This window comes from Labrus mixtus, chromosome 18 (genome assembly GCF_963584025.1).
Source record: "Labrus mixtus chromosome 18, fLabMix1.1, whole genome shotgun sequence".
NCBI lineage: Eukaryota > Metazoa > Chordata > Actinopteri > Labriformes > Labridae > Labrus > Labrus mixtus.
Window position 1 is genome coordinate 9,038,669 of NC_083629.1, and position 12,961 is coordinate 9,051,629.

The 12,961-nt window shown below is 41.9% G+C and overlaps 1 protein-coding gene across 1 annotated transcript; it reads right to left on the bottom strand.

The window, feature by feature from the left end:
• Window positions 1–9,049: 9,049 nt before the first annotated feature.
• Window positions 9,050–10,292, bottom strand: olig4 (oligodendrocyte transcription factor 4). Its single transcript, XM_061062859.1, has one exon. The coding sequence runs from the start codon at window positions 10,124–10,126 to the stop codon at window positions 9,362–9,364; it is 765 nt and encodes a 254-aa protein (XP_060918842.1). The 5' UTR covers window positions 10,127–10,292; the 3' UTR covers window positions 9,050–9,361.
• Window positions 10,293–12,961: the final 2,669 nt, after the last annotated feature.

The window sequence follows — 12,961 nt, forward strand, 5'->3', positions numbered from 1 at the left end:
TCTGTTGGCGCTACATCACTGTGGCCACCTACTGGACTGGATATGTTTATGACATTGGAAGCAGGAAAAAATAAGAAATACGTATGTAAAACAATGCGGATCATTTTATCCAGATTGTTTTTTGTTTTTCATAGACACGTAATAATACCACGGTGTAAATACCTGTTATATACTGTATAGACTATATATACTGAAACGGCGATTTCTCATGGTATAGTATTTTCTACAGTGAATAAGTGTGTCATTACCCACCTGAGTTCATGTCTTTGATTTGTTAAGCATTCTTGAAGCATCTGTTTTAAAGGTGATAGATAAATATTTGTTGAACTACCCTTGACAGGATGTAGCCTGTATTGTATTGACACTTTAGGTAACCATGTGGGGGCAGTGTGCGTCGGGTGTTTAGTTTGGTGTTAATATTGTATTGCCTTATTGTAAAAAAATATATATTTATAAAAAGGTGGCATGTTGTTTGACCAGTTAATAAAATGCAAACATCCCTGTGGAGAGGTGGTCCAATTAGTGGAAAGCTTTAAAAGGCTGTTTGATGCATTATGTGGGGTTGCTGCTGGTGGAAGCTGCTCTCCACAGCAAATCACGTGTTTCTGCCATGCTGTTATGCCAAATAAATTATAGCAGTTGTTTTGCAACATACTTTGCCTCTGCCTTCATCACTATCACATCCAGCCGCTCAGTGGTCATTCCTCACACCTACCCACCAGGTGGCAGTATAGGAACTTTAGTCATGTACATACTGACACTAAATCCCCCTCCCCTGACTACATAGCTGTTTTCACAAATACACTCTGGAAAATCTCTAGATAATTTTGGGAGGACTACTATGGAGATCTCCTGACCTGGCTGTTCACGTATGCTCCTCACAGCTGGAGACTATCCTTGTCAGACAGGAGGGGGGTGGGGGGTCTCCTGAGGTAAGACGTGACATAAAAAAACAATGCAGAAAGTAGTGGACGAAGCAACAGAGTCCGCTTTAGGACGCTATAATGAGAATATTTTCCTTTATATCAATGATACGTGCGGTCCAACAGTATGACAATTTCAACAAATGAGCGAAGAACAACATACTGGCGAACAGAAAACATAATGCAGCCGTTTACAACAGCCCACTTGGACTTGCTGTGGAAAAAATACTAGGGGTCTGGCAGGAACTCCGGGTGAAGTCTGAGCGAAAAATTTGACTATTTGTGTTCCCATCTAAAGCTACTCCAGGAAATATCAGGAGTTTTTCAGAAGATTTCTGCAAGTGTGAATGCCCCCCCCAGACTGATGTTAGTGTAGACACTTTTAGTGACTCGCCAACAAATGTGACTTGACACTTGACTTAGAGTCAAGCTGACTTATGAGCTGAATGTCAGTCCCTACCATCATGTGCATTTAGCATCTGCAGTCACTTCTCATTAAAAGGTAGATTTTTAACGATTTTGCCCACATCGTGATCCAGGCCCATATAGCTAGTCTAGTTGAAAGGGGGATGAGGTCTTTTTTTTAACTTTATTTTTTCCCAAAAAGTGGACCTTTAGGGGCACTGGTGGCGCAGTGGTTTGTGCGCCACCAGTGCCCATGTATGGAGGCCATAGCCTTCCAAGCAGGCGGCCCGGGCTCGAGTCCAGCCTGTGGCTCCCCTCCCGCATGTCATTCCCCTCTCTCTCTCTCTCCCTGATTTCTGACTCTATCCACTGTCCTATCTCTCAATTAAAGGCACAAAAAGCCCAAAACTAAATCTTAAAAAAAAAAGACCGTTATCAGTTTTTACCAGCATTTAGGGTATTAGCATATCCTTTGGCACAGTACAGTTCATGCACAAGCACGCAGGTACACAATATTGACTGCCTTCATTATGGAGAAATCCCAGGGTGTTCTGGGTTTATCAGACTAAAATGACTCTAAATAAGCCACTAAGTCATTAAAATAGCTGTATTGTTCTCCGTGCAGAGGCAGACCCAACAGTCTTGTAAACTAAGCACGCTTCATAATTACGTAAAGCCATTCATGTGTTGTATTACGACATTATGAGTAACCGTGCTCGGGCCTGGTTAGTCCAAATTGCAGAAACCAAAAATTATTTATTTAAACAAAAATGCAAAAACAAAAGCTTACGACAGAGAGTCCAAATACAAAACAAAGTCCATCAAAAGTCCAGCAAACAATCCAACCTGAGAAGAAAACAAAAAGTGTCTATCAGGAACAGATGGAAGTCCACACAAGAACACGCATAGGGAGACGTCTGACATCCGACATAGACCCACAATGAACTGACACAGAAGGAAGGAAACACAGAGTTTTCCAGATTGCAAAGAGCCTACACAATCTGGCAGTAGACAGTCCCTATCCGTGATGTATACTGTTCAGTAGGTGCACACTGTAAGCAGATATTTGTTCCTACTTCGTCTGATTCATTCAGTGTGGAAATGGCCTCATTAGCCCGCCTCATGTTATTGACACTGCAACTCAGATGTTATATTCACGATGGCTCAGTAAATAATACAAAACTTCACATTGCATGTAAACAATGTAACATCTTAACATTTTAAAGTGCGTTACCCGAACCGGCTGCAGCCATCCTCGTTTTTTTTTTTCATCCTTGTTTGTTTTCATTTGGAGGTACACATGAAGTGACATTTTACATTTTTGTGGGTGTTAAAATACAATAACCCTAACCCATTTCCTGGAAGGATGCATCCAAACCATACTGCAAAAACCCAGAAGTTAGCATCCATGCTGAAATGTTCAGTCTACTGAGGTGGACCTAAAAAATGCCCACAGAATGACCACGAGGGTTCAGTCTACTGAAACCCCCCCCATTGAAAAGTCCACCCTCCTTACTGAACTGTGGCTTTTCGAAAAGGGCTAGAGATAATAAAAGGGCACTTAAACACAGGTGAGACATACAACACAGGTGAAGACAATGAGGGTAATCAAACCGGAGGGAAACACACAGAGGCAGAGAGAAACACCAGGGTATAATGAGAACCACTAAAACAAGAAAAATTAAAACCAAACAAGCGGTGATGAAGGGCCCTCGCACCCCTGTGCATGTCGGGGTGTGTTGCGACCGCGGGAGTGCAGCAGCAGCGGAACGTGGCTAAGCAGCAGGCCGTGCAGCAGGCCGTGCAGTCCGATTTGTGAAAAAGTGGTAATACTGGCATGTTGAAATAGGCAGCGTAATGAAGATCACAGAAAATTTTGACGTAGAGCAGTTCAGGCTGGCACTGTCATGATAGCTATGAAATATGGAGCAAATTGTGCATTGTGTAGTACTTATTCCTTGCAGTAGGAGGCGCTATGGTTAAAGTTGACTATTGTTATGTCAATGTGTTCAGAGGCCAACCCTGATTATACCTGGGAATTTTGAGGCAGATCAGACAAAGTACATGAGAGTTACAACCACTTTCTGTTTGACGGCGAATGATGCATCCGTATGGCAAGAGCGTTGGCCGTAGGTGTTTGAGCTTGAAAGTGTTGTATGGCCAAGGTGTTTGAATGGTCTCCACCAATTCTGAGATTCAGATCAGACAAAGTATATAGGATGTAGTACTTAGTCCTTGCAGTAGAGGGCGTTTTGTTTAAAGTTGACTATTGTTATGTCAATGTGTTCAGAGGCCAACCCTGAACATACATGTGAAATTTCAATCAGATCAGACAAAGTATATAGGATGTAGTACTTAGTGCTTGCATTAGGGGGCGCTATGGTTAAACTTTATTATTGTTTTGTCATTGTGTCCAGAGGCCAACCCTGAACATACCTGAGAAATTAGAAAAAGATCAGACAAAGTATATATGATGTAGTGCTTAGTCCTTGCAGTAGGGGGCACTATGGTTAAAGTTGAATATTGTTATGTCAATGTGTTCAGAGGCCAACCCTGATCATACATGTGAAATTTCAATCAGATCAGACAAAGTTTATAGGATATAGTACTTAGAGTTACAGCCACTTCCTGTTTGATGGCGATGTGATTTGTGGACTTCCTGTTGAGTTTTGGGCGTGGGTTTTTTGTAGGTTTTGTCATGTTGGAAATGCATAGTAAAATTCAGAATTGGTTCAACGTGTTAAGCCCGTGAAAAAATGACTTCCTGTTTGATGGCGAGCGACGCGTCTGTATGGCGACAGCGTTGGACGTAGGCGTTTGAGCTTGAAAGCGTTGTATGGTCAAGGTGTTAGCATGGTCCACACCAGTTTTGAGGGGAAAATGAGCTACCGTGTAGCAATGGCTAATGCTAATTGAGAAGCAGTAACTTCCTGTTGTCAACAGGTGGCGCTGTGACTAATCAAGAAATGTCGATCATGGATGTGTTCAGGGCGGGTCCCGTATCATGCATGAGAAATTTTAATATAATTGAAGACTGCATAGCAGAGATATAAGCATTTACTTTTTTGGCAACTTGCCAAAATGCTCAAAAAACTTCAAATGCACGCCATGGCCACGCCCTTTGATGAAATAACGTGCGGAGCACAACGAGATATGTTGAGCCTGTGTAGAACACACTGACACTGAGTTTGCGCTGATCGGATGATCGCCCTCGGACAAATACGTTCAAATAGGAAGGCTGAAATCTGCGATTTTGGGCCGTTATCGTGAAATTCAACGTTAATTTGTGGACTTCCTGTTGGGTTTTTTGAAACGCTGCAAGAGGATTTTTAGTCCGTCCTGACAAGCTTAATATGCGTACCAATTTTCGTGAGTGTACGTGAAAAAACCCTTTATGGGGAGGCCACGGTTCGTGCTCGGGCCCTAATAATTCTAAATTCTGAAAATACAACTAAACAGGACCAAATCATGACAGCGCAGGCCAGCGAGGGAATGGAGAGGTGGGACAATCATGCTTAAAAACAGTATGGGACAACTTTGTTCAGTGTGAGTATGCCAATATGGAAATTGTTTAATTGAGTTTAACAGATTTAACCAATGAGCTGCATATGAAACCAATGAAATATCTCCTAGAGTTGTTTTGTTTGTTAATCAGTGTTTAGCAATTCCAAACTAGATCCCCTCATTAATCTTCTGCTCTTGGTACATCTGTGGATGTCCAAGTGAGCGTATGTGCACTCCATAGTGCCTGTATGTGCAGAAACCCAGCAGCTGTGCTTCCCTTCATCAGCATTCTGGTTTAAAAGGGGGTTGTGGGGTTTACTGAAAAAAAAAAAAAAAGGAATAGGCAATAAGCCTGTGAAAGTGTGCCCCCCCTTAATTGAAGTCCCCCTTTATCCAGACGCTGCAAATGTGTGTGCGTGTGTGCATACATGCGTGTGTGTCCCACAATATTGCCTCCCTTGTCTTTCAGTGGTCCAATTAACTCTGTCCATGCAATTTGTACAAAGCCAACTTTGAATATTGAATTCTCTGTTGAACATTTTCTGCATATCTTCATGATATTTAGTTCCCAAGAGGGGTATTTTAAATGTATTTAAAGTACTGCATTTTAAAGGAGTATCCACCTACTCAATTCTCTAATGAAGTAATTCCTGCTCATAAGGATTTTGCCTCAGTCTCTAGATGAGCCTCACTATCCTCACCTCTGAACAAACTCTGGCCTCCAGTGACATAGCCCGCAAGTAACACCTCCCCTAGTCCATGGCTTACTGAGGTCATCCGGGAGCAAAGGGCAGTGCTCAGGGCCGCTGAGAAAATGGCGTAAATCCAAAGAGTCTACTGACCTCAGCGATTATAAGTAAAAACTTGCTTCAAAAAAACTAAGACCACCTATTATTTAAAGATCTGCGATGCCACAGACGCACAAAAAATGTTTTCTGCTTTTAACTCACTCCTTCATCCACCTCCTCCTATTCCCTTCACTCTGCTCACACCAGATATGTTTACATCATAAATTAATGAAAAGGTTTAAATCATCAGTAACCAGTTTCTGAGCCAACGCAGCCTACAGGCACCAACTAAAATATAGTGTTTCAGTCAGTTTATGATATACCCTCGGCCCACCACCTGTCCTCTAGACCCAATCCCATCAAGCCTTTATCAGACCATTTCCCTTTACACCCGCTGCAGTTATGCATATCATCAACTCTTATCTGTCAACAGGTTTGTTCTCCACTGCATTCAATCAAGCTTGGGTAACCACACTTCTAAAAAAACCCACACTCAACCCAGCCCAGGTTGAAAACTATACACCGGTTTCACTACTACCCTATCTACGATTACTTAAGTGCACACTGTAATCAAGTCTCTGATTTCCTTTTCAGGAACAATCAGTTTGACCCAAATTAGTCAGGCTTTAAGCTGGGCCACTCTTCTGTGACTGCACTACTGTCGGTTTAGTTGTAGAACTGCTGGTCAGTCCTCAGTTCTGTTGCTGATAGACCTGTCCGCTGCTTTTGGCACAGTTTACCATCAAATCCTAAACACTCTGGCATCTCAGGATCTCTCCCCTGTTGGTTCTTGTCCTACCTCTCAGGGAGAGTGTCTTCGAAGGGAGAAGCGCACAATTTATCCACAGCGTTCCTCAAGGATCAGTGCTCAGTCCCCTTCTCTTCTCAATGTACACCACCTGACTTGTTGCAATCATCCCATACCCATACCACGGTTATGTTGATGATACCCAGCTCATTCCTGCCATATGACATTACAATCTCAGCAAGAATTTAATCAAGCCTTGCTGATTTGTCTAATTAGATGAATTAACACCACCTTCAACTCAACCTATCAAAGACTGAGCTCCTTGTCATCCCAGCCAGTCCCATGCAACCACAGATCAATATCCAGCAACAATCAAACTCATGCCCACAAAGTCTGCCCGGAACCTAGGTGTCATGGTGGATGTGCAGCTAAGATATAAGGCTCACATGGCCTTGATTACCTGGTCATGTTTATTTGCCCTGTATAACATCAGGACGATCAGACCGGACATACATGACAGGTATGTTAGTATTCCGCCTTCAAATGGCAGTCTGAAAGCAGCTACATATTCTTACTCTGTTTCTTCATCTACCATCTTGGTAATGTTGTAAACATTAAACTTTTACTATTGCAATTTGCACCGTGGGTCGGAGAGACACGATTGTTTAGTATGTCCAGTTCATATGGCAAAAATCGACTTTGACTCATTCTCCCATTATGAGGGACATGTGTGAAAAAGAAACGAAATGTCAGGTTAAGTTTTTAGACATATTCAGGAGTTCATGTTTGAAAAAGCTGTAAAACTATAAGTGCAGCGCTGCTGGTAAGTGTTTGCCAAAGAGCACCATGATGACAGCAGCAACCAACCATAATGGTACACAGGACCAGCCAACAGTGTATGTTTCATATGCATATCCATCACACACAATCTCCAGACTGCTGGTGCCACAATGTGGGATGACACCATCTGGATCCAATCAGGAAACACCAGATTTGCACAAGTCAGTGTCTCTAATAATCTACCAAAAAAGAGAGGCAATCATCACTAATCTAATGTGTTCTGCTTCCCATTTTAACCTCTACCCAAAGAAAGGGGGGCCTTGTGGGAGGATATGAGGTCTGTGTGTCAGGGGACCAGGTGACAAAGCAGCATTGGTCCCCACAAGAGAAGCTGCACAGCCTGGTTTGGCTGGCAGCTGCCTCCCCCTACTGAGACATACAGCTGACAATCCCCAAGTACTGACAAGAGCTCTTTTCAGTGTCAATAGCCTCATATATTAGCGCTAACAGCCTTTGTGGTGAGCAAGGGTGTCAGGCCTTTTGGCCTGACAGCGCTTGTTACCATGATGAAATGTAGATTGAATGGATGAGATTTGTGTCCCAGGCACGTGAGCCTGGACTCAACCGGCCTTTGTGTCTCACACATGGCTATTGTTCAATTCTATTCAGAGTTCTCAGGAGGAGGAGGTGTAGGAGGGAGGTAGTTGACAATGAGTTACATCTCTTTATTTATCCCCTGATCTCCAACTCATCTGTCAGCCGTGGGAGGATAAGTATGTAGTTTACACGCTTGATTTGTGCTAAGTGAGGGTCATCCAATGTTGCGTTGTTTGATTCCAGGTTCTCCATGGCAATCAGTGTCAATAGAACTTATGGATAAATACTGCATTGATTATTTTTTTTAAACAAATACATTTTCACTATAATGCAACCACAATTCTCTGCAAATACGAGTTTTGAGTATGTAAAAACTGTCTACACGTTTTTGAAAGAAGTTCTGTTTGCTTTGATTGAAACTTATTTCAGACCGATCACATTATGTACTATCATTTAAATTTGCTCTTTGAGTTCTTATGAGACAGAGACAAATCACTGGCTTCAAGCTAACGGCATGGCTATGTCCCTCTCGTGTGTCAGACAAAAGTGACGCGCCTTACTGGCGCCTGTGTCGGCTTTTCATCTCCTACGCCCCATTGAGGTAAGATTGATGGTCCCCTGCACGCCACATGTAGCCTCTGTTCTGTGATATTGTCTGGTCCTTTCGTCCCTCTAGCTCTGCAAAGAGTAGTCTCTAAAACTGGTAAGCAATGAATTACACTTTGTCCGATGCATACATTTTTGCAAATGCTCTCCTGTCCTGCCATCGACCAATAATGGTAAATTTACTTGACCTTGCATAGCGCTTTTCTAGTCTTCTGACTACACAAAGTACTTTTACAACGCAGGTCACACCTACCCATTCACACCCATTTACACTCTGATGGTAGTGGTTGCTCTGTTAAGTGGCCATCAGCAGTAACTATTCCCATTCATACACATTATGTCACTGATGAAGCGGTAGGAGCAACTTGGGGAAAGTGTCTTGCCCAAGGACACATCGGAGATGTAGCTGCAGGAGCTTGGGATCAACCCCCAACCTTCCGGTTGATAGATGACCGACTCTACCAACTGAGCCACAGCCGTCCCTATATTCAGTTAGATAGGATGGTTTTGTTTGACTTTTAATTAAGCTGCTTTGTATTTTAATAGTTTATAATGCAGCAACTTTTATTGACAGTTTTCAGACGAATAGTACCTGGCTTATTTCTTTAATTTGACTTGTTTAGGGAAAAACAAAATTATTCGAATCATCAGCAATTTAAATATTACTCTCATGAAATAAACCAGACAGCAGTTGCATGTATACCAAATTTTTAATTTAGGAAAATAGAAATCCTGTACAACATTGCTATAATTTCTGACATTTCTTCACCACAGATAAATAACTGTATTAGCTACTTTGAGAAAACCCCTTACAAGACTTTGAATATTTGTGTACAGTGTAGAAACAATGCAAATGAGACAAATGATAAAAGATAGCAGCAGTTTTCAGAAGATATATACAGTATGTACATGTTCTGGCATTATTTATCATTATAGCAGTTCATTCAATCACCTCAGGTCAGCAACTTTGTTCATCCACACGACAAAGGTTAGTGTTTAGAGAGTCATGCTCACTTGGTCATAGACAAGCTATGTAATGTGGAGGTAGTGGTGGGCAAAGGCTGGCAAAGTGAGCAAGGGCAAGGCATGCCAGGAAAGTGCCTATAGGTGCCGGTCAGATGATGGGGGTCCTTAAGAAGTCCCTGGACAGCAGAATGAAAACCCAGGAAGCTGGCAGAGGGAGGCGAGTGTGGGGCTGGCACTACAGCAGAAGTTGAATGATGCTGGAGAGCTGAAGGGGTGCTGCCCACCAGAGAGTGCAGAGACTGGGCCAGAGGATGTAGAGGGAGATGTGCAGTGGGGCCTGCAGGGTTAATAGCAGGTAGGGCAGCTGGACGGCTCTGAATGGAAGCACTGGCTCCATAAACGTCACCCACCAGCTTTTTCATCTCCTCCAAAGAGCTGGAAAGCATGAGGATGTAGTTGCGAGCTAAAAGCAAGGTGGAAATTTTCGAAAGCTTGCGTACTGATGGTCCATGAGCATAGGGCATTACCTCTCTCAGGCCGTCCATTGCCTGGTTCAGATCATGCATCCTCTTTCTCTCCCGACTGTTGACTTTCAATCTCAGGTCTTGCACATCATTTTTGCTAAGCTCAGACCTGGTATTAGCACCCCCACTGCAAATCATTCTGCCTTCGATATCCTCACTGCCAGCTCTTTTTTCTCTGCAATATGTCTGGAACATCTTGTTGGAGAAGAAACTCCCGGCAGAGTCGTCTACAATCAGGTCTGGGGATGAGGAGCGGCTGCAGGTGGAGCCTGTGTCAGAATCCATTTTGGTTGAAAAAAGAGAAAAGTGGGACTTAAACTGAAAAAGAAAGCAGCCGAAAAAACCTCGTACTTCTTCTTGCTCTGCTTTCCAGTTCTCTGTAGTGTCGCCACAATTTCACTTGCCTCTGAGTTTGTGCTGTTCAGTCTAATGGCCAGTCTGTCCACTTGAATCAATCTGTCTTAACTGTCACCCTCTGGGCCCACTGGGTTGTATTTATACCACTGGCAAAACAAAGGAACAATAAAGTCGCATAATGAGACACTTGGAGCATGAGCCAATTGCAGAAGGGACATCCCCCACCCCTACATCTCTTTTTTGCAGCCCCCACCTCACCTTCCCACACCAACGTTTGAAACCCCCAACCCTGTTGAACCCTCTACACATTAACCAAAAATGGGGTGTGCTGTGTCAAGATGCACATTTAGGAGTCAGAAAGAGTTGTGTTAAAATGTCCTCTAAAAATATATGATGTACAGTGAATGTGTTAATAGGAACTGTAGCAAAAGTAAGTACGACTCTTTTGTGAGTAGGTAAAATATTTACATTATAGTTTGCAATAATGCAGACACAGTACATTTTCCCGATGGGAATTCATCTGAGTAATTAGAAGTGCGAGTAAAAGTGAGAGTTAAAACTTCCATAGAGTGATTTGGAACAAATTTTTATTTCACTTGTCAGTAGCACGCAATATATTAGGTCTAAATGTCTTAATAACATTTGGTATCCATGACACACGTTAGCAAATGGTATGAACACCATATGAGGTGCTTAAACATGTAAGGAACAGAGTAAATGGCAGACTAGTTAGAATTTAACCAGGAGTTCAAAACAAAAGGGAGGAGATAAATTTGACTTGGCTCCTCAAACTGTCTGTGAAATCAGATCCCTATCACTGGGAGGGGGTCCTGCAGTTAGGGAGGAGGTAGTTAAATAGATACTTAAGAGTGGGCACAGCATTGTCTTACCATAAAGTGCTAGTAAGTAGTAGTAGTAAAGTGCACTTTCTCTGTTTTCTGTAACCTATTTATTTCCTTCCACATTTCTATGACTCAAATCAAACCCAGCAAAGGCTGACCTTAACAGTCACATTTTTATTTCTAATTGTATTGCATGTGAAAAATATATGATGAAATATATGATGGGTGGATTATTAGGCATACTTCATGATACAGGGCAAGGCTGTATTCTTTCAGAACACAAAAGATCAAATCCCATCCACTTAGATGAAAAACAGTTCTCTATATGACTTTAAAAAATGTATATCTTTTTTCAATTACCAGATGTATTCAGTGAATTTCTGTTATTTTAATCAAATTATATGTGACAATACTCAAATTTGTCAAAATATGTTTGTGCCTTTGCAAAGTGAAAACCTTCTTAAACAAATAGGAACCCACAGAAAGAATTGGGAATCAAGAGGGCCGTTAGGACCCCCCACTGTAGATCCATCGGGGGGTGCATGGTGCTGTTGCTCAGCCAACATTCAGTAATATTCTAACTGGATAGCCTTGAGAGCCAAGATGGGCCATTTATCTGGAGCATATGGATTTTCCCATCGTTAGGCACAGAGCCAACAGGACTGTAGCCCCTCCTCTGCTAATTGGGTCAGGTTCTAATTAACTATGTAAGACACACTTATCTGCTTTTTATCCTTTCCCGGTCTTTTGGAAAATTTCATGTCAGATTCTGTGACACAGCTTTCGTTGTGTTCTTAACAGCCAGTAGATGAAAACAAATTATGGATGTTTCTTAATTGTTCTTAGAAAACTATCATGTGACTGAAATTATATTTAATGAGACACAATTTGCTACATGTTGTTCATTTGGAGAGATTTGTTATCATATCAACTAAATGAGGATACAGTTAAGAGCAGTCTATAAATGAATACAAAATTACTAACTTAAATAGAAAACTGGTTGGGGCTTTGGGTAAATAAAAGGAGTATAATCAGTCCATCCCTTATTCCATTATTATATGCATGAGCCTGATAGAATGCATTCTCCTCTACATTCCTATTCTTATTCATGTGTTTGCACTGGCAACTGGCCACACATAGAGACACAATGATATCCAAGCTTTGTGTCTTACAAATGAAAGTGTGACCACCTTCCAAGCTTCAACATAATCTTTACCTTTTTAACCCTGCATTAGAATGTTTGCCTGTCTTCTCTGGAGGCCGCTTTTCAGGATACTTCATCTAATTAAAGAGCTCAAGATCCCCTTTCTGTTATTTCACCGGGTGCGGTCCAATGAAAGTGCTCATGTGACCAGAAAATGAAGGCATTAACACAGACGTATGCTTGTAGTGGCAGAGGATCAAGTGAGATTAGGGCCTATCATGGCTCAAGAAATCACTAAGCTGAAGAGCAAACCTGTTCAGTGTACATGCCTTTTGCGCGCACACAACCACACACATGCACGCACACACAGAACTTTTTTTCTATTTGGGCATATGGTCGTAACTCATGAGCAGACCCCATACCCAATGTAGCTGCCTTTAGTTTTTCCACTATTTTTCTCAATTCTTCCTGAATTTCATATGCTCCGAGATCAAAATCATTGTAGAAAAAGGGATCAGCTGGAGAAGATATGCTGAATTCAATCAAAATGTATTTGTATAGCCAATTGAGAACAAATTTTATCTCAAGGCACTTTACAAAAGAGCATGGATAAAGACCTCACTCTTTGTTATGTTGAAAAAGGGCAGTTAAATGCCTTTACTCTTTGTTATGTAACAAAAGATCAGGTAAAAGATCTTAATCCTTCTTACTTTTTTAAGATTAATCCATCATGAGCACAGCGCTAAGCAACATTAAGCAAAGATACAGTGGCAAGGA